Source organism: Rosa rugosa, chromosome 4 (assembly GCF_958449725.1).
Source record: "Rosa rugosa chromosome 4, drRosRugo1.1, whole genome shotgun sequence".
Taxonomy (NCBI): domain Eukaryota; kingdom Viridiplantae; phylum Streptophyta; class Magnoliopsida; order Rosales; family Rosaceae; genus Rosa; species Rosa rugosa.
This window is the reverse complement of record NC_084823.1, coordinates 16,272,722-16,298,237: the sequence shown is the minus strand read 5'-3', so window position 1 is coordinate 16,298,237 and position 25,516 is coordinate 16,272,722. Positions and strand designations below refer to the sequence as shown.

At 38.2% G+C, this 25,516-nt stretch overlaps 3 protein-coding genes and 1 long non-coding RNA gene across 4 annotated transcripts; 1 reads left to right on the top strand and 3 right to left on the bottom strand.

The window, feature by feature from the left end:
• Positions 1 to 278: 278 nt before the first annotated feature.
• LOC133742706 (protein NRT1/ PTR FAMILY 5.10-like) lies at positions 279 to 3,495 on the bottom strand. Its single transcript, XM_062170388.1, has 4 exons — positions 3,232 to 3,495; positions 2,708 to 2,925; positions 1,351 to 1,880; positions 279 to 1,261 (listed from the first exon to the last, which is right to left on the bottom strand). Exons 1-4 carry the CDS (start codon positions 3,368 to 3,370, stop codon positions 442 to 444), a joined length of 1,707 nt encoding a protein of 568 aa, XP_062026372.1. The 5' UTR covers positions 3,371 to 3,495; the 3' UTR covers positions 279 to 441.
• A 10,482-nt stretch (positions 3,496 to 13,977) lies between these two features.
• LOC133741860 (uncharacterized) lies at positions 13,978 to 16,068 on the bottom strand. Its single transcript, XR_009862187.1, has 3 exons — positions 15,472 to 16,068; positions 15,335 to 15,356; positions 13,978 to 14,380 (listed from the first exon to the last, which is right to left on the bottom strand). It is a non-coding gene; the product is annotated as an uncharacterized LOC133741860 (long non-coding RNA).
• A 3,310-nt stretch (positions 16,069 to 19,378) lies between these two features.
• On the bottom strand, positions 19,379 to 20,007 carry LOC133741859 (uncharacterized). The gene has a single exon (XM_062169575.1). It carries the CDS (start codon positions 19,862 to 19,864, stop codon positions 19,469 to 19,471), a length of 396 nt encoding a protein of 131 aa, XP_062025559.1. The 5' UTR covers positions 19,865 to 20,007; the 3' UTR covers positions 19,379 to 19,468.
• Positions 20,008 to 22,601: 2,594 nt separating this feature from the next.
• LOC133706590 (pentatricopeptide repeat-containing protein At2g06000) lies at positions 22,602 to 25,153 on the top strand. The gene has a single exon (XM_062132120.1). The coding sequence runs from the start codon at positions 22,751 to 22,753 to the stop codon at positions 24,494 to 24,496; it is 1,746 nt and encodes a 581-aa protein (XP_061988104.1). The 5' UTR covers positions 22,602 to 22,750; the 3' UTR covers positions 24,497 to 25,153.
• Positions 25,154 to 25,516: the final 363 nt, after the last annotated feature.

Sequence of the window (25,516 nt, the reverse complement as noted above, 5' to 3'; positions counted from 1 at the left end):
CATTCATATATTAGCGTAATGCTCTCTACCACTAAAATTAAAAACTCCACATATCTTTAGTATTTATCACAGCCATGATATTTAGGAGTCAAGATGATTTGAAGCAACTTTGTAAATATATTGTTTTATAGTTACTTTTGATCTCACTGGGAAATTCCTTGTCTTTCTTCCATTACAAAGGTGGAACTGTGGAAGAAGAAAATTAGAAGCTACTTTGTCATCAAACACAAAATTTCCAAGTACACATGGGGTCTTGTGGTTAAAGTCTTTCATTTGTCTTTAAATTACCATACGTCCTATCATCTTACGCTTGCTATTTAAAACCGCATCACAGTTACAATCTCTACCAATCTAAGATTACATAACCAAGAGGACACACTGATCGTTTTATCTAACAAGAACATTACTTCCTAACTGCAATAGGTACACAGAGGTCACTTTCTATATTGTACCTCCACTTTTATATCTGTAAGATTTTGCAAAATATGTGAAGACACCCAGTTCCACTACACTGAGTCCAGCAAGTAGCCAGTAAAAGTAATCAAGATGTGCACGATTCAAGTTATTGGAAAACCAGCTAGCTCGGCCTACTCCGCCGGTTGCTTCGTCTATGGCCGAGATAAGAAAGCTGCTCATAAAGTTTCCTACACCAAAGATACTGAGGTAGAGGGCAACTCCTACACTTCTTAGTTCATTTGGTACCTGATCGTAGAAAAACTCTTGCAGACCAACCATCGTGAAAACGTCAGACACTCCAATCAACAAGTACTGAGGAATCAACCACCACACGCCCATTGGAATTGTAACATGTGAAACATCAACCAGAGCATACTCTTGAGCAGTTTCAAGCCTTTTCTTCTCAACTAAAGCTGCAACTATCATGGAAATAGCAGATAAAAATATCCCAGTTCCAATTCTTTGTAGCGTTGTAATGCCAGAGGGTTTCCTAGTTAAAGCACTTGCAATAGGAACAAAAATGCGGTCGTACAAAGGAATGAAGAGAATAATGATGAGGCTGGTAAAAGACTGGAGTGAAGCGGCTGGAATGTCAAAGCCTCCTTTAATTGTTCTGTCCAGAGTATCCCCTTGCTTGGTGAAGAAAGTTGGCATTTGGGCAAGAACAATTGCAAATACCAAGCATGTACTCCATATCGGAACAAGACCAAGAACAACCTTTGCTTCTTCTACCTCGAAGACAGTACACTGCTTCCTATCTTCCTTCAAGTTACTATCTGGTTCTAGCAATGCCTTGTTGAGGAATCTGCCAAAATGAAGTATGCACGTTATACAAAAAGAGTACTTGCATGACTATGCAATAAGAAAATGATATCTCAAGCTTAATCTTCTTACTTGAATTGTTCAGAACTTCGATGATGCATGTTTCCTTGAGGTTCCGATGTAGTACTAGCTCGCCAGTTCTTAAATGCAGCAATAAACACCTTGACGATTCTGCCAAATGGGCTTTGTCCATTGCCTATGATGCTATACCGATAAGTTCTTGTTGCAAGTAAGAAAACAAATAGTCCAAGGATCATCATAATGCAAGGAAGTCCGAATCCCAGAACCCAACTGAAGTTGTCCTGTATGTAGCTTGATATCAATCGCGTACATAAGGAGCCTGAGCAGATACCGAAGTACCACCAATTAAAGAATGAGCTCCTGGCTTTGCTCTCCACTGGATCTTGTCCACTGAACTGATCAGCTCCGAAAGCCTGTATGCAAGGTTTGTTTCCACCTTGCCCTACTGCTACCAGATACAGAGAGAAGTAGAAGAACATTACTTGGAGCTGAGAGTAACAGGGAGTGAATTCATCGGTCTTTTCGCATGCAGAACCACTGAGGGAAGGAAGCATGGCTGAAAATGTCAACAAGCCTAGCCCCTGCAAGACATTCAATCTTAATACTCCAGGACAATTAGCATTCAAACTGGACAAGACATAGAGATAGTTTTCTAAAGAATAAAGCACTGTGAGTTGATTTATTTTATTTTTTTTAGAAGAAGAAAAATCTACTCTGGCTTGATTTTGAGGCGGGGGAAATTGAAATAGATCAAATTGTAGAACTCATTTGACATTTTTTTTTTTTATGGAAGAACTCATTTGACATTGCGGAAACAAATACCGAATACCATTTTAAAATTTTCAAAAAAAAAATTAGAAGTACCGTGGTGAAATTTAAAGTAGACTGTATCATCTGAAATACTAAAATTACTTTATAACAAGTTCTTTAACGTATAGTTTCAAAAAATGTATATGCATAACGTACTTGTAGAAGATCACGAACTATTACTCTTGTGGAAATTCATTTTTACAAAAATAAGTAAGCTACCGGCTTAAAACATGATGTACCCTATTGCATAACTTTTGTAATGGTTCGGTACATTTTTCATTTTCTTATTTAATGGGTTAGGTAGTATGATGGTTATATGTTTTTTATTATTATTTTTTTCTCTTTTGAAAGGATGTTTTTCTTTTTCTTGGAACACATGATTGAACTTTTAGGTTTGCGTACTTATTATGTAACAAAACGATGCCATTATGAAGAGCACATGCGTATATGATTGTGACACTACACCCATCACATTCTCTCCACAAACATATTGAACGTACGAGATTCGTTCTTAGATTATAATGAAAATTATTCAATGTACGAGGGAAAACGACATAAAACTTAAAGTGACTTGTTCTGGGCAGAAGGATGAACGAACCAAGATGTAGAGCAGAGTAGAAAGCAGGATGGTACGGTAGCGACCGAGATATGAATCGGCGACAATGGCTCCCAACATAGGAAGTAAAGCCGCCGTTCCTGACCACGTGTTCACGTTCACCGCCGCCGTCGCCGTCGACTCCCCCAATGGCCCACTCAGGAACGTTATGAGGTTCGAGCTGACTCCATAGAACGCAAACCTCTCCGCAAATCCCACCCCTAAAACAACAGAAGCCAAAACACGTCGATCAGTTATATTACAACAGAGAACGGAATAATAACGCTAATCACTCTCACCTGATTCTACTGGTCATAGCACCCTAAACTAAAAAACGACAACATATCATGCAACTATGGGACTAGCTCGTAGCATTAAGCATTTCCTACTAGCATTGCTCTTACTTTTTGTGTACCGACTCTACTAGAGCTATCAGCTATGCCCTAAGCCCTAAGCAATCCCTGGTATCACAGTAAACAGAGAAGAAGCAACAACAGATGGTTAAAATATTGGGCTTAATGACTTACCTATTATAAACGAGGCGGACCGCCAGCCGCCGGTGGTGGAGGATCTGATGGCGGTTGGGGAGGAAGAGGCTTTGGATTCCGAAACGGCAACCTCAATGTCGTGATCTAGCAATGGGGTGTTTTGGGTGTTAGGAGCCATGAGATCTTTCGTGTTCTCTGCTATCTGTATTGTGTAACTGTCTGGAACTCCGAATATGAAACTATGGGGGGCTAGGTTTACTTTTTTTTTTTTTATTTTTTTTTTTTATCAAGGGCCTGGGTTTACTTAAAAAAAGAGGAGGTGATAGTTTTATATAATTGTTTATGAAATTTGTTGTCACGGGTTTGGCATTTTCCAAATGAATGTTATTATGGTGATTAATGATGGCCTCCTGTTCAGTATTTTCCAGTAAAGGTGGTGGTATCGCCCGTCGTCTCGTCTCTGCAAGTAACACGTGGGGTTGGTGTGGATCTGACGGGCAGACAAGGGATGGGAGACAGTAGAAGAAACAAACTTGATTAATCAAATGTGGGGCTGATAGAAATTTAGACTTATCTGGTTGTTGGCAGATCATTTAAACTTTTTTTAGTGTCTCTTCTCATTCAAATGTGTTTGGATCTCTGCTTCATCTTTACTTTATTCCCCTCACACATGTAGTGGTATCCTAGCGCCAAGACACCTGAATTAATATTAGGGCAAAAGTCAGGCAAAGTCAGACTAATCCACTGCACCGCAGACGCATGAACCCAAAGGGTCCCTCAAATCTACTGGCCACGGAATGAAGTTGAGATTCGAACGCTAGACCTGGGGGTTCCAGACTAGGCCGTTCGACCATCACACCACACCACGTGATTTAGCATGAATGATCTTAATAAAGAATTTTAACCCAAAAAAAAAAAAAACAATCTTAATAAAGAATTGAAGTCTGCATTCGTAGTATATGGGTTATAATTGAACTGAATCTATAATTTGATTTGGTGTCCCGACAATGTTGTTGGATGGTCCATGTGATTGATTTGATCTCAGTGTTGGTAAGATGGTAAATTTGAGTGGTTTTTATGACGTGGGCGTTCGCACTGCGTTTTCAACTTTTCATCAAAGGCTTGTTTGCCCTCAATGATGGTGTGAATGGTATCCACCGTGATAGATTTGCTGGCTAAGGCATGTGTTTCTAATTGGGTACCTTCTAATTTTGTCTTAATTTCTTTTTGTTAGATCGGTTATTTATTCTTTTTCTTTTTCTTTTTTAAATTGGAGAAGAATCAAAACTCCTCATCGAGTATAATCCTAACTCAAATTACCAATCCCCTCTCACCACTTTAATTTGGTGCTTGATATCTAGGTTGGGTACCTTCTTGTTGGTGCGTTGACTATAACCATGTTCGGTGGTGGCTTTTCTTTGTAGGGGGATTCCATTTTTTTTACGAGGAGAAGGGAGTCCATTGATGTTGGTGGCTGGCTGCTTCCTATTATCTAATCTGCAGTGTTCTTTGGTTTTGTTCGGTTTTTGGGTTGGTCAGACGTGATTCTGCTATAGGAGAAAACCCATGGTGTTGCACGTCTATGAAGTTCTGCATCTTGGTTTTGCTCGGCTGACCTATGTGGGATTACTTGGGCCTAACTCAGCATGATTTTGTACTATGTTATGATGGTCTCTCTCTTAGGTTAGACTAGGTCAGCTGGTTCGATGTCGTTACCTACTTACCTTCAACTTTATTTTCGACAAATTACTTCAGCATTTGGTGGAAGTGATGTGTTTCTTCTTAAATTGTGTCTGCTCAAAGTTTCTTCAATTTTTGGTTATTTAGATTCTCATGTTACAATAAAAAATGTAGTTTTTTTTTTTTTTTTTTTTGCGATAAAGAGCTCATAAATTAATATGGCCTTAGTTCATTGACCAAAGAATAGTACAAAGTAGACTACCCTACTCAGACATTGATAGCTTAGAGTAATCTATGCTAACAATATTTACTCGCCCCGTAGGCAATCTATATATTCTATCAAACTCTAGACACTGAATACGCCATTGTGGTACGCTTAGCCAGATACTTCTACAAAAGGTTTCTAGAGAACTTCTACTAGCACTGACAGACAATCTAACAAAAACTAGGCTAAAAACCTGAAGGCCCAAACCTTGAGACCAAACCCAAAAGCTGAGTCCCAGGCCCAGGCAAAACCCGAGATAGCAGAAGGATGAAAACCCTGCACCTCCTGCCAATCCATCGCTGCCAAGGTTTCCGGCAGCCAGCCTTTCCAGCACCCCATTGAGGTCGGAATCAAGGAGCAGTTCCGCTGCCTGCCTTCTGCAATACGACAGGCAGAGAATATCGCCTATTACACCAAACCACTGCGCCTCTAAAAAGCCACAGTACCACCAGATCCGATTGCCTTGGCACCGCCGCCTCCACAGAGCCTGGAGCTGATTGCAAATAACACCCGACAATCACACAGACCCTCTACCTCACCACCTATAGCCGAAACCACTCGACTTAGATTCAATGATCCTCGAGAGAGAGATCTCCTCGTAACTATGTAAGATCCACTCGACCCATACGAAACTCGCTCCTCCAGCAAGACACCCGACATTCGGTGTCGCTGAACACAACAGACAAAGAGGCGCTGCTGCTGGACTCGAAACCTAGGGTTTAGGTTTCGGCTCTCTGGAAATATTTGTGGCAGTGTGTCCTTTAAAACTCTGATTTATTATACAACAATTCAACTTTGTAAGGTTTAGTGATAATCTTAAATGGGAAATTCTACAATATGTTAACATATGACATAAATACAATTACTATTTTTAGGACTTAATTACTTAAATGAGAACTTACTAAAATTACAACTTTTACGGCTTAATTACTCAAATGAGAACCTACTTTGCTCTAACAAGGACCTAATTTACCTTAATGAGGACTTTTATCTAGTTATCTACTTTACTCTAACGAGGACCTTATTTACCATAATGAGTATGTTTTTCTAATTACAGCATGAGTCCTCAAAGTGGTAACATGAGTTCTTAAGAGCAAGTTAACTAGTTGGGTCAATAGGTCTGGGTCACTGGTCAGTACACTGTTCACCGCCACTAGACATATGTTTTCACTCGTTGTGTCTAGGTTACTGGGTCAGTTACTGTTCATTGAATATTCCATTAATTTATTTAGTGTAATTGAGAAATATATGATGTAAATAAATAGTAGGGATGAACATTTTGAAAATGCAACGGACAAAATCATCAAACATTGTAGGTAAATATGAGTTTGCACTGAAGATATTTTTTTTAGGTAGACAAATTATATCTCCACCAACACTTTTATTGTTCACACAACCACCGTTTTTTTTTTTTTTCAAAATAGTGAAGCAACCACCAACAAATTTGAACGAACCAGATCACTCGCATACTATTCAATCTAACGGTTATTGTGAATGTAATCTTATCTAAGATTTTGGATAAGATTATGAAGAACGAAGTGTTGACACGTGTCATTATCAACTTATCATGTTTTGTATGAAAAATGTCAATAAATAGTGGAAATTTGTGCACTTCATACACACACAATCTTATCTTAACAAAGCTTCACCTTTTTCTTATCTCCAGCATTACACATTTTCTCCCCTTCGCTCATTTCAATGAATAGGTTGTGGGATAAAATTTGACAGTTTAGGGATGAAGATGATGAAGAGATGATGGCGACCAACGCCATTGTGATTGCAATAGTTGCTGAATTTGCAAACCAAACTCCAAGTCGCGGTTCTCATCCGGGTCATGCACCAAACGAGGAGAGATTTAGAGAAAAAAGCAGCAAAAACTTGATGGCCGACTACTTTGTCAAAAGACCAGTGTTCGGAAAGTCCAGTATTCAAAGATTGGAAATTCCGAACACGTTACAAGATGAGCCACAATGTCTTCCAGCGCATATTTGCTGACTTTTGCCAATATGACTGATATTTTGTTCAAAAATTAGATGCTTCCAAGAAATTCGGACTACTTCCGGAGCAGAAGATGACATATTCTTTGTGAATGCTTGCTTACGATGCTTGGGAAGATCAATTCGCTAAGGATTGTTGTATGGTGAAATCTGACACGCCCCGAATTTTGAATGAAAAAATTCAAATCCAAAATGCGATAACTTAACAAGCCCAAGAAAAACACATAGGAAATTTTTCATTTAAACTAAGCAACAAAACAAACCGAGCTCACTAATGTCAATACCGACTCATTCTTTAGAGTCACATATTACATTACAAAGAGTTTACAAATTAAACTGTACAACAATTCGATAAGTAAACACATTCACTACCAGCGGAAGACTAAAACCAAAAGTACACTTCTACGTCCAAGTTACGACTGCAACAAAACCTCAGCTTTGACGACGGTTACTCCGACCTGCACAATAACCCCTGCACCATGAAATAGTGCACCGAGTTGAAATAACAAACCCGATAAGCTTTTGCAAGCACGTGTGAGTAAACCCTAATAACCACAAAACACCTTTCCAACTCAAGGACAACAAATCAACACAATGATTATCTCCAAAAGCAAAATCCTTTTCTTTTAAAGGAAAATACAAGTCACCACCGTGACAAACCAAATCATTTGAAAGCTCAACAATAAATCAAAGAAATCACTCTTCTTTCCTCTCGACAGGAAGCATTTATCACCACAATGACGTGATAAAACATTTCTCAACTCATTACGAGTCTCAACCACAACTGCACTCACAAATTAACTAAATAAATTAAAAGATGAAAGTAATTATCGTTTACCGTCCAAATGACTAGTAAACAGGTAAATTGAGATACGTGAGGTAACATATTGACCCTCAATAACTAGAAATTTCTTTGGCTATTGACCTTCACGACCTAGCGCTGCCGGAGCCTCGATATGTTGCTTCGCCGCCGGATACTCGATATATTGCTTCGCCGCCGGATCCTCGATATGTTGCTTCGTCGTCGGAGCCTCGATCTGTTGTTTCGCAGTCGGAACCTCGCTTTGTTGCTTTGTCGCTGAAATGGAGGTTTTGATTTTGGGGAGAAATGAATTTCAAAGAGAGAGAGAGAGAGAGAGAGAGAACTGATGTATCGTGATATAGTGAGTGACAATTTTTGTAATTTCATAGAAGTTTAACTATCCTTTATGTCCTTGACGTAAATGAACAGTGACCGCACGGAAATCGTATCTCTGGCCTTTACGCATGAAAAAGAAATATAACAATTTGTAATTAATGATCATTACCTCTAAAAAAATATTGGCGGTAAGCCCGTAACACACTCATTCACTACCAAAAATGGTTTACGAATAAGAAGTTAGCAGTTCCAACCTTAATTAAATTGTGAACTCAACTGACTGGAGCACGGATACATCCAAGAGATTATACAAACACCGAAGCCGTAGCTAACTCCATCATCAAAGTGCTTTCTTTAAGAAAAAGAAGAAAAATTGAGGGAAGAAATAGAACAAGCCAATAAACCTTTCCCGACTAAAAGTGATTTCATTGTATATTTGTGTGAGTTTCAAGGGGAAGTTTTGTTTTGTGAATATAGATTAGTGAGGCAGGGAAGGTTCTGCTCATCATTCATAGCTGAAGTTTCATGAAGAAGAAGGTGCTCATCTATAGGTTTAAGGGATAATGACCATTTACACAATTTTGGGGTTAATTAACCTCACTTACCCAAACACTCTAAGAGATTGCCCACTTACACAATATTTTATATATATTTTGCCCTAATACCCAATTAAGTATTTTTTTTTTATTACTTTTTATTTATTTTTAGGACAATTTTGCCCTATCCTTCTTTGTCACTTAGAGAGAGAAGTCATCGGAGACTTTGCCGGACTCCGGTCACCGTCGCCGGAATCTGGTGACCGCATGCTGGAGTCCCATCACCGGCCGCCGGAATTCCTCAAAAAACTCGTCGGATATATCATAGGTCACGGGAGAATATTATTGTTTCCAATAACATTATTATTGCCCCCTAATAGCCCCTAGTAAAAACATTATTGAGCCCCAATAATATTATTATTGTCCCCCAATAAAAACATTACTGCCCCTTAATAATATGATTATTGCCCTCCAATAATGTGATTATTGCCCCCCATTAGAAACATTATTGCCCCTCAATTAAGCATGCAAATACCAACAAAAAGCAAACCTCGTTGATCCAAACAATAACACCGCTTCAAAAATTTGGAATAAATATTCATAGACCATCCAATAAACCCTCATCACAATCCACTTCAAAAAACTCAGAGCTAGAAACCAAAATCAAAAATCAACTCTTCTTCATCTTCCTCACATCGCATTCTCTCCGCACTAGCTACAGGTTCCTTCTCATTGCCTCATATTTATGATAATCCACGGCGGCCTTGCCGTTCCTTCACTCATCTCCACCTCCGATTCTTCTCTTTTTCAGTTCTCATGTTAAACGCTATTCCGGCCGCCTCGGTTTTGGTTCGGAGGTCTGCATCTCGAACTCAGACTGACTCCTGCAACCAAGGTCGGCGAGGGAGCCGGAGAGTTTGGGAAGGTTAGATGGCACGAGTTGGGGTTAGATGGCACCATTTCGGACGAGGCCGCCAAGGGTGGCCGGGTTAGCTCCAATGTAGGAGCAAGGCGGTAACAGAGACGAGTCGCAGAGCCATTCGTTGGCGGAAAGGCTTTCCTCGCCGAATTTTATGAGCAAATCCTCATATTAAGCTCCTTGAGGTCGACGAGGGAGTCGGAGAGGTCAGGGATCGGAGGTGGAGATCAGAGAGAGAGAGAGAAACTGGAGGTGGAGATCGGGGAGAGAGAAAGGAGAGAGAGGGTACCGGCGGAGTGGAGATTGAGAGAGAGAAACTGGAGGTGGAGATCGGGGAGAGAGAAAGGAGATAGAGGGTGCCGGCGGCGTGGAGAGTGAGAGAGAGGAAATAGTGGCATCTCTACAGTTTCTTAATCATACGAAGGGCAAACTGTTATTAAATGTTAAATTGGGTAAATGGGAGTAAAAAAACTCTTAGTGGAGTAATTGGGTAATTTTTAGGCTCAAATTGTGTAAATGGTCATCATCCCTAGGTTTAAAGTTAAGTCATTGACAAAATTTATTATTTCTTGATAAAATAATTAATATAAACTAGTCTACAAAAAAAAAAGGTGGGTACTTATTGCAGAAGAAATAGATTCACTGGTAGTTATTGCAGAGAGAAAATAGTAGGAGAGAAAAGTGGAGGTTGTGAAATCATTTTTTTTTATAATTTTCTTAATAAAAATCTATTTTATAATTGTTCTATTTATCCTTGTGATTTAATTTATTCTCAAAGTTTTTTTAACTTTCAGGGTTAAATCTATCACAATTTTTAATTTTGGCTAACAAAGTCTATTATCTTAATAATAGTATAGATATAAACCAATATTAATGCCTCAGCTTTGCCTCGGAAGAAGAAGATAAAATCCAAAAAAGAAAAGAAGATGCTGATTTCATCTTCTTAGTTGGAAGGGAAAGGCAGGCTCGTGGATGAGGTGGAGGAGAAGGCCCTTGAATAATTTGGATTGGCTTTGATATATTTCTTCTTGTAAACCCGAATCCATGTTCTATGGGAAGAAGAAGAACTTGCAGGCCTATTTTCTTAGTTCATCATTTAGTACTCTGTGTGTTTGGGCTGTAGACTTGAGCCCACCCGAGCCCAAGCGCCTTTAAATGGTCTTAGACACTTTCTTGTATCTGTTTTGGTTTAGGGCTTGTTTAACGGGTTTGTGGTTAGTCCGAGTCAAAAATAATTTATTATTTATAAGGCTGGGATAGTAGGAAATTTGATATTTAGAAAGGGCGGTGCTATTCACACACCCATTTTTTCTATTCACACACCCCGTCTATTTTTCTATTACTTTAATTCAATTTATTTTTACAAATTACCTTAACTACTCTCCCTCGCAATTTATTCACACACCGCCTCTATTTTTCTTGTTCTTATACATCAATACATGTAAAACTAGCACAGTAGTATGTGCTTATATATGCGATGAGGTATCCAGAAAAAAAAAAGAAAAAAAAAGAAAAGAAAGCTCAACAACTTTAAAATTATCAATCAACTCAAGTCAAAACCATGATTCACACGCTGTCCATATCAAAATCAAACTAAGACGAATAGAACGCATAAATTTAAAACTCCTTGATCCACCAAATCGCTGAGAAACTGACCAAGAGCAATGGATTGAAATACACCAAATAATTTGAGATATTACCGAGAATTATGGATTCAAAGGGGCTCGAATGATCACTAAATTCATATTTTTCTTCCATGTCTCCATTGCAAATCAAATGTAAAATTTTCTCCAAAGATGGGTCTAAAATTGCTTGCTCTGCCGTAATTGAACTTCAAAGCATCACATTAAAGAGATGGAATGACTATGCTAGAGAATTTTTTATGGAAAAGAAAAGAAGGAATCACAAAAAGTCCTCGTTTGCGGGAAAATAAGGGTTTAAATTTGGCAATGATTGACTTGCAAAACAGAAAATTAGATTGAAGAAAAATAATCAGAATTGCAAGGGAGGGTAATTAAGGTAATTTATAAAAATAAATTGAATTAAAGTAATAAAAAAATAGAGGGGGTGTGTAGATAGAAAAAATGGGTGTGTGAATAGCACCACCCTAGAAAGTTGCTATTTTTTTTTTCTTTTTGTCTCGCCAAGAAACAAAGGTGACTAGGTGAGAGATTTTTTTTTTTTTAAGAGTAATAGTCAACCACTTTATTATTAATAATAATAAGAGAGTTTCTAACGCAAATGACAATTATTAAATGACATATATAACCTACTATAAAATGACTATTAATGACAATAATTATACCAAAAAAATATTACATTTATTTTATGTAGACTTTCCAATTCAATAATATTAGATTGTATTCCTTATTATTTTCCTTATCTATTTTCATTTTTCAATTTCACTACATACTCATTAAAGCATTCATATATATTTAATAAGAATTAAATATATAAAAATGTATGATATATATGTTGAACGCATATTGGTGAGGGAAAACAAAATAATTCCTCTTATGATTTATGACCTAAATCTAAGTCAATCCATTATATTTGCAAAAAAAATAAAAATAAAAAAATAAAAATAAAAAACTAAAAATATTTAAATAATTAATCATGTTGTACAAAAAATACAGAAAAAAAAATAAACATTAAGAAAAACGAATGATTTTTTTTTTTTGAGAATAAAAACAAATGATTTCTTCAAATTTTTTTTTTTGCACAGCTAAAATAGAATTTTTTTTTTTTAAAAAAACACAATAGTTCATGGCATTATGTATATTTAGTTAAGATTTATTGAGTGATTAAATCATTGAAATGACTAAATTTTTTATTTTAAAGATAATAATTTGTTTGCAAATTATATGAGTGAGGTCATTTGAGAAAGTTTAGTGAGGTTTAGTAAGTAAATTTAGTATTTGAAAATTTGATAAGAGGTGTAAAAAGCATAGAGGTCAAGTGAGTAAATTTGGAGGTTCCAATAGAAAAACTCCAATAAGAAAGATTACAACTTATAGATGTAGAAACTACATCTAAATGAAAAATAACAAAAACAATACTAAATGCAACCAGGCATCGGAAATAAAATGTAACAAGGATACTAAGGGATGCTATAAAGCATTTAATGAAGTACCGGGCAGAAGCCGGACTATGTAAAACGGTACCAATAGTATGGTCGACCATAATGCAAAGATATACGTCAAATAGAGGGTAACCTTCTATCAAGGTAACTAGCGGTAATGCGACCGACCTTGCCTACTGCACGCAAAATAATACGTCAAATAGAGAGCAATGTTCTACATAAGTAACCAGATAACAAAATCCATAATTTAGAAAAAGAAAAAGCCCATAGTAAGTCTCCTGGGTCTTAAATACGAACTCATACAGCATCAAGCCCATGCACCTCTCCCATCACAAGGCCCAAGCCCAATTGAAAATGCTTTGGGCACCCATCCAGTCCACCACTTACAACCTTGGAGCCCCACACCGGCGTCGAATTGCTGCACCTCCGTCCTTTGCCTGAGGAGGAGTGTCGCACCCCCATCACCTACAGACTGTCGCGCCGCCATCGGTCGCTAAAGTGGTATCACCTGCCACAAACTCCCTCTGATCTAATTTGGGAAGTAGAAACCAGAAACATATCTTGGCTTTCGTCGCCGTTCCAGTAACTACACTCTGCTGGAAGGCTAGGTTGAAAAACAGCCAATCTCGAGCCCCTCCCCCAGAAAACCACCCTACGTCAAAATCAACTTCAGTTGCGCTCGAATTAGGTGGAGTCGCCCAACTCTCAGTGCCATCCGGATCCAGGAGGATAGCGCAACATCTTCTTCTCCCTATTGACCAGAGGAGCCATGCTCAGAAGAGATCTAAAAGAAAGAGGTTGCCACAGGCCAAGGTGTGAACCATGACATGATACAGGGCACGAGATAAGTCGTGGGTGACAAAATTGACACCGAAGGCGGTATTGGAACAGTACCATCGATGATGGAGGAAGGAACAAAGAGGTCGAAGGCAGTGCTCTCTCAACCCTAGCAGAACAAGCCCTCTAGGTATTTTCATGAGTTTTATTTATTTATTTTTTTACATCAAAAATATTGTTGTTGTGACTAGATGAGATGAATGTGGTTATTATAGTTACATGTATGATATTTATCTGGCACGCAGTAAGTATTATTTTGGGCTGTAAGTAAAACACATAAGTGAAACTAGAATTTGTTCCCGCGCGTTGCTGTGGGTTTTGGAACGAAATCTGAAAGTTTAGAAGGATAGAGAATGTAGTTGAGAAGTAAATTCTAATGGCAAATCATTTATAACAGAAGATGTTGATTGTGCCCTAATAACATTACCACTAATATAGATGTTGTGGTAGTGTTCAAAAAATAGGTTTTCATAGTTTAAAGTTAACATAGTTACAGTTGCTGCTGTATTAGCTTGCAAAAAATAGGTTGTTTTAGTTGCAAGCTAGCTTAGTTACAATCACTGTTTGATCTGCTTGCCAAAAATAGGTGTATGCTGAAAAGTTGTTAGCCTAATGATGGGCAGTTGTGGAGGTTGTCCAAAAAGTTGCTCCCTCCAGTTCTGTCTACACTTCAGTCAGTTTTCTCCTTGTTGAAGTACTCCATGGATGATGTTGATGGTTCAATGCTGCCTTCTCTGTCATTGTGAAAGTGAGAAATTATATTAATACTGATATCGGCAAAACTAAAAGATTTTTAGATTGAAAATGAGACAAAGTACAAACTTTTCTAGATTGACTTCACTTGATTAAAGGTCTAGACTCATCTTGGCCAGTTCAAAAAGTTTTAAATCCAGAAACTGAGTTTCTAGTGGATGACATCCCCATATTGTTCTGTAGTATACCTCATAAACCCATTAACCCAACATACAACTTATTTTACATACAGATTCTCTTGCGGGTAATGAGAAGCTTAAAAAATGAAGTTCATTTCTTTGAAATCCCACTATAGTAATGCCAATAAAAATAGAAAATCAGATAATAACCAAATAAGCTTAACAAAGTAGTTGTATAATTGTAGTAAACCTGACCTCACACACCGATTATGTCAGACTCTGACAATAAGTTTCTTATCACATACAGATTACTTTCAACAACTACATTTTACATAAAGCCTCAGAATTTGACCATTTGAATAAAACCCAGAACACAAAAAAACTGAACTTTCCAGAGTGATCTGAATAGTTGTATGATTGTTGTAAACTTGGCCTCACAAACCTATCAACTCAAACTCTAATAACAACCTTATTTTGACATAAAGCCCCAGAATCTGAACTGAATAACAAAATTGTAGATTTTGAAAGGAGAAAAGAGGATAGATAAAAATAGAATGAAACAAAAGCAGTTTCTTTCCCTATAAAATTGAAGGCATTCCATTTCATCGGTTGGATTCAATGCAAAAGTACAAATGATACACCGTACAGATTAATCTTACGCAGATAACTCATAGTCCATACAAAATTCATATATATATATATAGCAGTTGTTACTTCAATGTTCAAATTGAGTAGATAAAAGAAGCAGAAGAAGTCATGAGCATAGAAATAGAATTGAAATGTGGAATTAGTAAATATTGAGGAAGAAGAAAGTACCTCAGAAAAGCAAGCAGCATGCCTGTTATCTCAATAAAACCACACCCATTAGAATATGTGAGATCAAATATAAAAGCTCAGCATTTCGTTTTTGCAAAGAGAGAGGCAAAATAAGAACAAATTGGTAACATGCAGACCTCGATGGACAAAGGAAGACAACTTTCGGCTTTAATCCTTGGCTAACCTCGTACCATATCTAAGCACATTTCAACCTACATTAAGCCGGCATCTCCATCAATCTACATCCTATTTGATTATGTGTATATCACAGCTTTGTGGACTATGTTTCTACATCCTGTATGGTTTGAATATTGTGGGTAAGGGTTGTAATGATTAGTTGCATATTTCCAAAGCAAAATGTTAACGCACCTAAGAGTAAATTGTACTTCCTCCAATTGACTATACATTTAAATAAGACATTAATGTTAGCCAAGAGTTTAGGTTTTGGATAAATCTTATCCATATTCATGTATATATATATATATATATATATATATATAGGATTTTTCTCAGGTAAGGATGTCCTTAGTTTTTCTTATGGAACGGATTTACTGTTTTCACCCACTTTCCGATCACATTTTCACATCTTAACCGTTCAGTTTTTAGGTCCTAATGTATGGATCACCTCTGCAAAATTTCAGCCAATTTGGTGATCGTTAAGGCGTCCAAAACTGCAATTTACACGAACGAACCGAATCTGTCGAACCGGAACCGTTCGTTTACATTGTTGTAATTTGCAGTTTTGGATGCCTTAATGATCACCAATTTGACTGAAATTTTGCAGAGGTGATCTATACATTAGGACCTAAAAACTGAACGGTTAAGATGTGAAAATTTGATCAGAAAGTGGGTGAAAACCGGAAATCCGTACCTAAGAAAAACTAAGGACGTCCTTAGTATAGCCGGACTGTATATATATATATATATATATATATATATATATATATTAGAATATATTCATGTATATATTTCAATATGTACAACCTGAAATTTTTTGAAGGCCTCTCTCTCTCTCTCTCTCTGCATATGGATCCCAAATAGAGAAGAGCTTGAGAGGAAATATGGAATTGAATCGAATGCTCGAGACAATCCATTATCACCACATTTATGCAAATCAATTTAGTGTAACAATTATCTAATAAAGTGTAGACTTTCTACTTGAATGAAAATAGTAGATCAAGATAGCAGTATAGCACTGAATAACATACAAAGGAACAGCGGCAACAAAATCACTTACAGACTTTTTTGCATAGAATCTGCAAGACAGAAACAAAATAACAATGAGATTCTGAAATTAATTATGAAACAACCAAAATTAACTTGAATACAAAATTTATACAGTAAAAACAAAAGGAGGAAAAAAAAACACAAAATGATATTCTCAAAAATTGAATGAGACTACCAAACTCTATATACCAACATCAGTAAAAGATGATCAGCAACATAAAAAACAGAGTTTGTTTTGAAGATAAGTGGGTAGACATTCAGAACCTTAAAAGCAAAGTAGTGAACAGTCAGACATGAACAATATAATCATTGATAAGAGTCTTTTCTTTCTGGTCACCCAACTCATTGGTTTAATAATCATTGATTGTTTTTTTTTTTTAATTGCACCAAATTCTGCTTCAGTCATTGCATTCCCACTAAGAGAAATAATTCGTAAAATAAACGTTAAATCAACAAACCCAGCAACTGTTCAAGATAAAAAAGAACAAAGAATGAATTTACAAAAGTACTAAGAATGAAGGAAAAAAAAAAACAGAATCTGCATTAGTGAACAATATCTATTAGTAAAATGGAAAACTTCTTTCAAATCACAACCAAATAGAGAAATCCAATCACTGATTGATCAAAAGCTCAAATTTATACACAGACATATATAGAAGAAACACATAAGATTTGCTGCAACTCACACAAAACTCAATCAATATTTTCCAGAAACACCCGGTCTGCACTCATACACAAACACAAATTTAAGCATACCTTGAGCGATAGGGGCATCTGCACAATGCGCAACGGACCACAGCCAACTTCCCAATCTGTGTCCTTCAAGCAGCCATAGAAGCCTAAAACCTATGGGTCATTCAAGACCATCACTGAGTTCTTCATCTGCTTATTCAAATATCCCTCTCAAATGTGTAACCTCCTGCAAAACACAGCCACAAATCAATCACAGCTTTCTTCAGATTATAGGGTCAATTCTTGAAAACAAAGTTAGGCTTATAACACATTTCTTTGTTTGACAGAACCCCAAAATTTTACCAAAAACAAAGAACTATTCAAATTGCCAGCTAAATAAATAAGCTTAGATGGCACTAATACAACTCAGACTAAAATCACAAAAAAATAAAAAACAAAAACAAAACAAAACAAAAATGTGAAAAACGGATATCATGAAAGGAAAGACCATACATGTTTGAAGGAATTGGAATTGGAATATACTCATATAAGTCATATTGTTAGAGACACACTGAAACACATTCTCACATGGCTTTTAGACTATGTCAAGCCTTAAAACTCTTCTGGCTTTAAGGATTATAAAGCCGCAAACGTGAAAATCAGCTCCAACCTTGAAACTGAATCAAACATAGAAATGTTTTACATGAACTACAATTTTCTACAATAGTTAAGAAAGTGACAATTTCAGCTTAAAAAACATCAAAACTATCAAGCAAACCCTATAATTGAAATCTAAACACAAAAGATGAACGGGACACATGCAAAAGATAATCAACACAACCCAAACTGAGTCTGGAAATAGAATTTGCCGTCACAATTTGATGGAGAAGAGCAGTCCACACCTTGTTCTCTCCCTGTGCAAGTCCAGCAAAAAAGCACAACTCCAGTTTTTAAGAAAAATACTCAATCACCCACAAAACGAAAGCCATATGCACAAACCAAAACTAAAGATTCAATTTTGAAGAACCCAACAATCAATTACCAAGAAATTGAAATACTTTCAATTTTGGAAGTATTGTCGGTACCGGACCCGGATTTAGTAGACTTCAGAAGAATGAAAACATGCAAAAAAAAAAACTCTGCTCCTCTCTCTCAATCGAGCAATAATGACAACTGAAAACAACAAAGTTACTGATAATCGCCCTCAAATTTAACCCATCTTTGCTAATTTCTCCAAAGCTAAGCTCGATGACAACATGCAGAAACCCAGAACCTATTCCCTGGAACTCTCTCCCTAAGCTCGATGACAACATGCTAATTTCTCCAAAGCTAAGCTCGGTTGCGCAATTCTCAGCACCACTTCCTTCACTATCTACCTCTCCGTGGAGTGAAGTAGCAAAGACACGATAGCACTGAGCAACACCCCAAGTGTCGGAGGACGAAACAACACGCACGGAGCAACACTCCAGGTGTCGAAGCAAGAAACAGCACGCAAGGGCAAAATCGACTTTTCATCCATGACCGGCTCGGCTGGAGCCGTCACTGTTCATAAGTCGATGAACAGTGCGTTGAGAATTAGTATATAGTAAATATGTAGAGTTTTTGTGTGGCTTCCCAAAGAAAGAATAACTGATTTATCTCTCATATATGGTTTTGTTAGTTATTTAGTTTTGGTTAAAAATCAATCTTCAGAAAATCGAACACTCTCACCATCATCAGCTTTTAAATACTGCAAGAAATTGTGTTGTGAGCTTCACCGAGATTAAGACATACTTTTATGGAAAACGGTTCCACAAACAAAAGTGACCGAAACTTGCAATGCAAAATTTGTATTTTAGATTTATGTCAAGTGAAAAAAAAAAATGATAAATTGAGTTAGAATTATGGTAAGATTTCTTTTTAGATTGTTATATACACTTTTAGTTAATTGAGTTAGAATTATGGTCTCAAGCGTTACTTTCAGTTAATTACATAGTTGCTCTCACTAGTCACTACCGACCAGATACGCACAAACACGATCTAATTGACTACTACAGAAATTGAAGAGTTCTAATACAAAATCGAACTTCGAAGATTAATCAGATGCATCGAAACAATGATGATAATGTAAAGATCATATTCACCATTCCAAAATCTCCCAAAAACTTGACAAGCAAAATATACCAAAATCGAAAATGTGTATGATATACAAAAATGTAACAGAAAAAAAAGAAAAGCAAAGCATGGAAATTGCAATCAAGCCAAAAGAGGGGTGTTAGAATCATTATCATCGTAGTCCTGAATCCCCTGATACAAATCTTCATCGTAGTCTCCACAATCGTACACAGATCCGACCAGCAACAGTTGATCCTCCAAGTACCTCTGCAGCAGCCCCATCTCTTCTCTCCTCTCCTCTTCCACCTCGGCGCATCGCCCTTCTTCGCATCGGCGCAGCCGATCGGCGTCCGCTTCGTCGTGGGCCAATTTTCCAGGGCGGCGGCGGCAGAGGTGGAGGCAGAGCTCGGCGGCGCAGAGAAGAGGGAAGGTGGCGAAGAGGAAAGGGATTATAATCGGGGAGCAGAGGAGTAGAAACACACAGCGGCTCCGGCGGGCTCGGAGCCACGTGGACGAGGAGGATGCGGCGGCTAACATGACGATCGGAGGAAGGATCGTGGCCGCTGGATGGTGGCGGAGGAGGACAAGATTGAGATCGACCTCATGGCCATTGTGCCACTGGTGCTCTGGCTTTTGGGGTTTTTGGGTTTCAAACAAAAGTGGGTGTTTGAGGGAGTGGGGGTCACATGAGTGGAGTTTTATATACCATGTGGTTCCATGTGATGTGACCTTCTGACTTTTCTGGCTTTCTTCTTGGTTTTTCACCTTGACAGACACGGACTGTGTTGTAAGTTGCATTAGGCTAGGGTAATTAGAGTTCATCTTGTGTTGGTATTAAATTTGAGAGTAGGACTTGAGAGAATAGATCGATTCAGTCAATTCGGAGAGAGAATTGAGAACGTTTCTCTTTTGGCAAAATGTTGATTAGGGAGTGGAGGTAGGTTTTTGGTGCATTTTTACACTCTTGTATCTTTCTCTACCGTCTTACACTTGTTTTGGTGAGCAATTGTTGGGAGGTAAAAAATATTTTGGTTGGGCACAGCTCTGCTTGGAACTGGACTTTCGAGATGAGATAAGATCTGATTGGTATTATATTGGACTAAATATTATTTACTCCCTAAACTTTTGATGAAAACACATTTCAATCCCGCACATTCTAATTTGACATGTTTACTCATTGAACTCTCAATTATGAACTAATAGGTCCATCCGTTAAATATCCGTCTAATTTAGACGTTAAATCAAAAGTAAATGTGTCTTTTTCCTCTCTTCTCTCTCTCCATAAACAAATTCCCAATTTTCTTCTCTCTATTTGGTCTGATCCCAAACTTTCTTCCTCTTTCATACCATCAATGAAAAAAAAAGAAAAGGCCTATGTTCGGCAATAGCTGCAATCTCTTCAAGTCAGAATCGATCATGCATGATGAGAAGAGGTGAGATGATGGTGATAATCGGGTGAAGAGTGGAACTCTAGTTGGCGTTGTGCGCAGAGCGAAGAGGAAGAGAGTTAGGTGCCCAGATTTAGGTGTCCAAATAAATTCTGGGTAACCAAGATGTCATATCGTGATCTCTTTTCTGGCGGTGCCAGACGACATGCAAGGCGGGCTCGACTCGTCAGAAATTGGTGAGTTCGATGGTGGCGGAGGTGAGCTATTGTGGTGCTTGGAGACCAGCTGGTAGAGGGGAGAGGAAACCTAGATCTAGAGAGAAACTCCTCAAATCCTCTGTGTTAAACAGCGACAAGTGTGGCCCGTGGCCCACCATTGTACCGATACTGTCTAAACTTAACCACCCGTTAGGTGTTGGGTTTTAATCACAAAAGGCCTCGGTACAATTGGGTGAGATCCACCCACTTATAAGTTATATTTTATTTGTCACTTTTCCAATGTGGGATCTTTCCTCTCCAACACGCCCCCTCACGTGCAACCTAACTCTAGGTCTGCACGTGAAATTAATTAACAATCCAATTCCCACATTGGAAATTGGGACACAAGTCTCATATTGGAAACTTGGCCAATATAACAATCCAAGGCCCACATTGGACACTTGGTAACAATCCAATCGGAATTTTCCGATGGCAAATATAAGGAACCCAAATTCGGACCCATGATAATTGGAGACGTAATTGGAGAGGGACCTGCTCTGATACCATGTTAAACAGCGACAAGTGTGGCCCGTGGCCCACCATTGTACCGATACTGTTCCAACTTAACCACCCGTTAGGTGTTGGGTTTTAATCACAAAATGCCTCGGTACAATTGGGTGAGATCCACCCACTTATAAGTTATATTTTATTTGTCACTTTTCCAATGTGGGATCTTTCTCTCCAACACTCTGTATATAGAAAAAATCTATGAAGCTTTAGTGTTCTGATTCGATCAAAAGAGAAGGCTTGGTAGTGGAACTTGAAGAGAGGGCTGGGTTGAGATTTTGATTCGATCAAGAAGAGCGAGGAAAGCAAAAAAAAAAGAATTAAAACAAAGAATTTAGAGGTATAATAGACATTTTGGTGTGGGAGGGAAAGCCACATCAGTGACTTAGTAGAGAAATTAGAGAGTTCAATGAGTAAACATATCAAATTAGAAAGTGAGGGACTGAAATGTATTTCAGCAAAAGTTTAGGGAGTAAATAGTATCTGGTCCTATTAAATTTGAGAGTAGACTTGTCGATGTAATTTAATCCAAATTCAGAGAGAGAGATCCTTCTCCACTGTCTTAGACTTATTTTGGTGAGCGATTATTGGGAGGTCAAAAATGATTTTGGTTGGCCACAGTTTTGCTTGGAACTGGATTATCGAGATGTGATCATATCCGTCTTTGATATTAGGTAAGCGGGTGTTTTTGAGAGTGAAGTGGCCCGATTTCGTGTCCTCTATTCCAGATCGAGATGTTTGAGTGCTTCAAATACTTAAATCGATCGACCGATGACAAATACAAAAAACTAGACATCGCAGTCACAATTAATAAATCGTGTCTTGATTTCATCACATATTATGAGACTGTCGTCTTGGAAAAACGTTGGAAACTAAAATTTGTTATAAGACAATGTATTATGGTAGAAATAATTGAGATGTCTAGATTTTTTTTTCTTTTCATTATTAACTCTTTTTCTTATACTAAGGTAACCTAGGTGCACATAGATTAGAATCTTGGATTAACTTGAACACTATCGTTGGAGTTACCAGTCATGTTATTGGGCCTTATGACTGTAGCCCAAATATGCAGGGACGGGCTCCACAGACAAAACCCTAAGAAACCCTGAATGAATCAAAAAATTTCAGCTTCATTCTGCATTTCTGGTATCTGGGTTTTACTCCATATATCTCATCCCTCGATCAATTTCATCATTACATTACATGGTCTAAAACCCTCACTCCGACTCTGTTTTTGCTATGCTGAAACCACAGGGTTTATCTTCATCCCCATGAAGATTCACGACTCGAACCCAAAACCCGGTCAAACCCAAACCCGAATTCTGATCGAGAATGTCTACGAGAGCCGCGCTGTGCCCGACGACGGCGTGGCCGTGCAGATGAGCCTCTTGTTCTTCACAGTCCGCCCCACTTTCTGGGCTCGAGCCTCCAAAATCGCCGCCTCCCATTTCCACACACTCGCCGGAGCTCGCCCTCGACCCGAAAGAGAGGTACTGCTAAACCCTGAGGCCTGGTTTGTGAAGGTTGTTTACACTCTCTTTCTTCGCTCGCATTCTTTGGATTCTTACTTGGGTTATTTGAGCAAGAACTTGACGCCTTCATTGGCCTTTGAGGTTATTAGAAGGTTGAACAACCCCAATTTGGGGCTCAAGTTCTTTGAGCTCAGTAAGTTCAGTCTGAGTGTTAATCATGGTGTGTGGACTTACAATTTTCTTTTGAGGTCTTTGTGCCAAATGGGTCTTCAAGATTCGGCTAAATTGGTGTTTGATTACATGAGGATTGATGGGCTTTCGCCCGATGAATCAGTTGTTGAGTTTTTGGTTTCATCATGTGCTCAAATGAGTAGGTTGGATCTTGCAGAGAAGATTCTTGATGAGGTTCATTGCAGTGAGATTAGGTTGTCGAGCTTTGTGTACAATAACTTGTTCAATGTGCTGGTTAAACAGAATCGAGTAGATGAGTCTGTTTGCTTGTTTAGAAAGTATGTGGGGTCGCATTGTTGTCCGGATAGTTGGATGTTTAATATTTTGATTCGAGGTTTATGCAGAACTGGAGCAATTGATAAGGCTTTTGAGTTTTTCAGTGATATGGGGAGTTTTGGTTGTTCCCCTGATGTTGTTACGTATAACACACTAATTAGTGGACTATGTAGAGCTAATGAGGTAGATAGAGGGTGTGGTTTACTCAGGGAGGTTCAGTCAAGAAGTGAGCTTTCACCGGATGTTATAACTTTTACGTCGGTTATATCAGGCTATTGCAAATTGGGTAGAATGGAGGAGGCCTCTGCTATTTTTGATGAGATGATTGATTGTGGAGTTAGACCAACTGCAGTTACTTTTAATGCACTGATTGATGGATTTGGTAAAGCAGGTGACATGAGTTCTGCATTTGCTATGTATGAGAATATGCTCTTCCATGGTCATCGTGCGGATGTGATTACCTTCACTTCCCTAATTGATGGCTATTGTCGAGCTGGGCACCTGAACCATGGGTTACAGCTCTGGCATGAGATGAATGCAAAAAATGTGTCTCCTACTGCATATACTTTCTCTGTGCTTATTAATGCTTTGTGCAAGGAGAATAGACTGCGTGAGGCACGTGATTTACTGAGGGAACTGAAGTGGAGTAATGTTGTTCCAAAACCTTTTATATATAACCCTGTGGTAGACAGATTTTGCAAGGCTGGTAATGTTGATGAGGCGAATTTGATTGTGGCAGAGATGGAGGAGAAGAGATGTACCCCTGATAAAGTGACATTCACCATTCTTATCCTAGGGAATTCTATGAAAGGGAGAATGACCGAGGCAATTGGAAATTTTAATAAGATGTTGTCCATCGGTTGTGCCCCAGATAAAATCACCGTAGATTCTTTGATATCTTGCCTCTCCAAGGCTGGGATGCCCAGTGAAGCCCGCCGCATCAAGAAAATCGCATATGAGGACCTGAATTTGGGGGCGTCATCTATGGGAAGACCTCATCATTTGAGAGCAAATGCAGAAATTCCAGTGGCTATTTGATTGAATCTCCACCACGTAATTGTGCTTAGAATTTTGGTTCCAGTGGTTGGACATGGCAAGAAGGTCTCACCATGATTGTATGCCCAATATTAAATACAATGTGCTCAGTTTAGTGGCAAGGATGAGCCAAAAACGTGTAAGTACTTTGGCCATGGTCAGTTTTGCTCGACTGTATATTTTGTTTGCCATACATCCTTTTCATTAGGCTGGCCATGCGAGGCAACTAGGACATGGAGACGCAAAGATAGATGGGAGGGAGGCAACTAGGACTTGCTTGATTGTATATTTCATTTGCCTTGCAGCTTCTGCTAAGTGATGTATTTTTCAATAGGCTGACCCTGCGAGGCAACCATGGAGAGAGGGAAAGAGATGGGAGGGAGGGAAATCCCGTGCTTCATAAATTCAAGAAATCACTTTGCAGCAAATACTTGTTGTGCGTACAAGTTCCTATAATTGCTACATCATCAAGTTCATGGCACAAGTGATTACCTTGTTTCTTTTGTTTTTGTTTCCCAACGATTCTTCTAAATCATGAAGATCATTGCCTCAATTGGATTCTTTACTGCATTATCAAAAGGCTGTTGTCGTATGAATTCCATTGATGCCAATAATTTCATGCCTGAAATTATATACATAAACCATTTAGTTACAGCCTCTAATAATAAAATGTTTTCAAATAAAAGACAGAGCCAGCGATTAGGACTTCCTGAGACCATCTCCAACCGATGGGTCATTTGCCATGTGGAAGCCCAACGATTACTTTTGACAGCCCAAACTGTTCTCCAACAGATATGTCTTTTCCACGTGGATTTGACATAAGCCTTTCTTCTGTCAAATTTGACAGCTTCCTCTCTTTCTGTCTTTTATTTTTTTATTGTTTCTCAGTGGTCTCTCTCTTTCCTTCTCGCGTCTTTCTTCCTTCATCTCACCCAGAACTTCAAAATTTCAGAGAAAGAAACACTTTTCCTCTCTTCAAATTTCTTCTCTCTTCTTGAATATCAAGAACATGGATCAAATGGA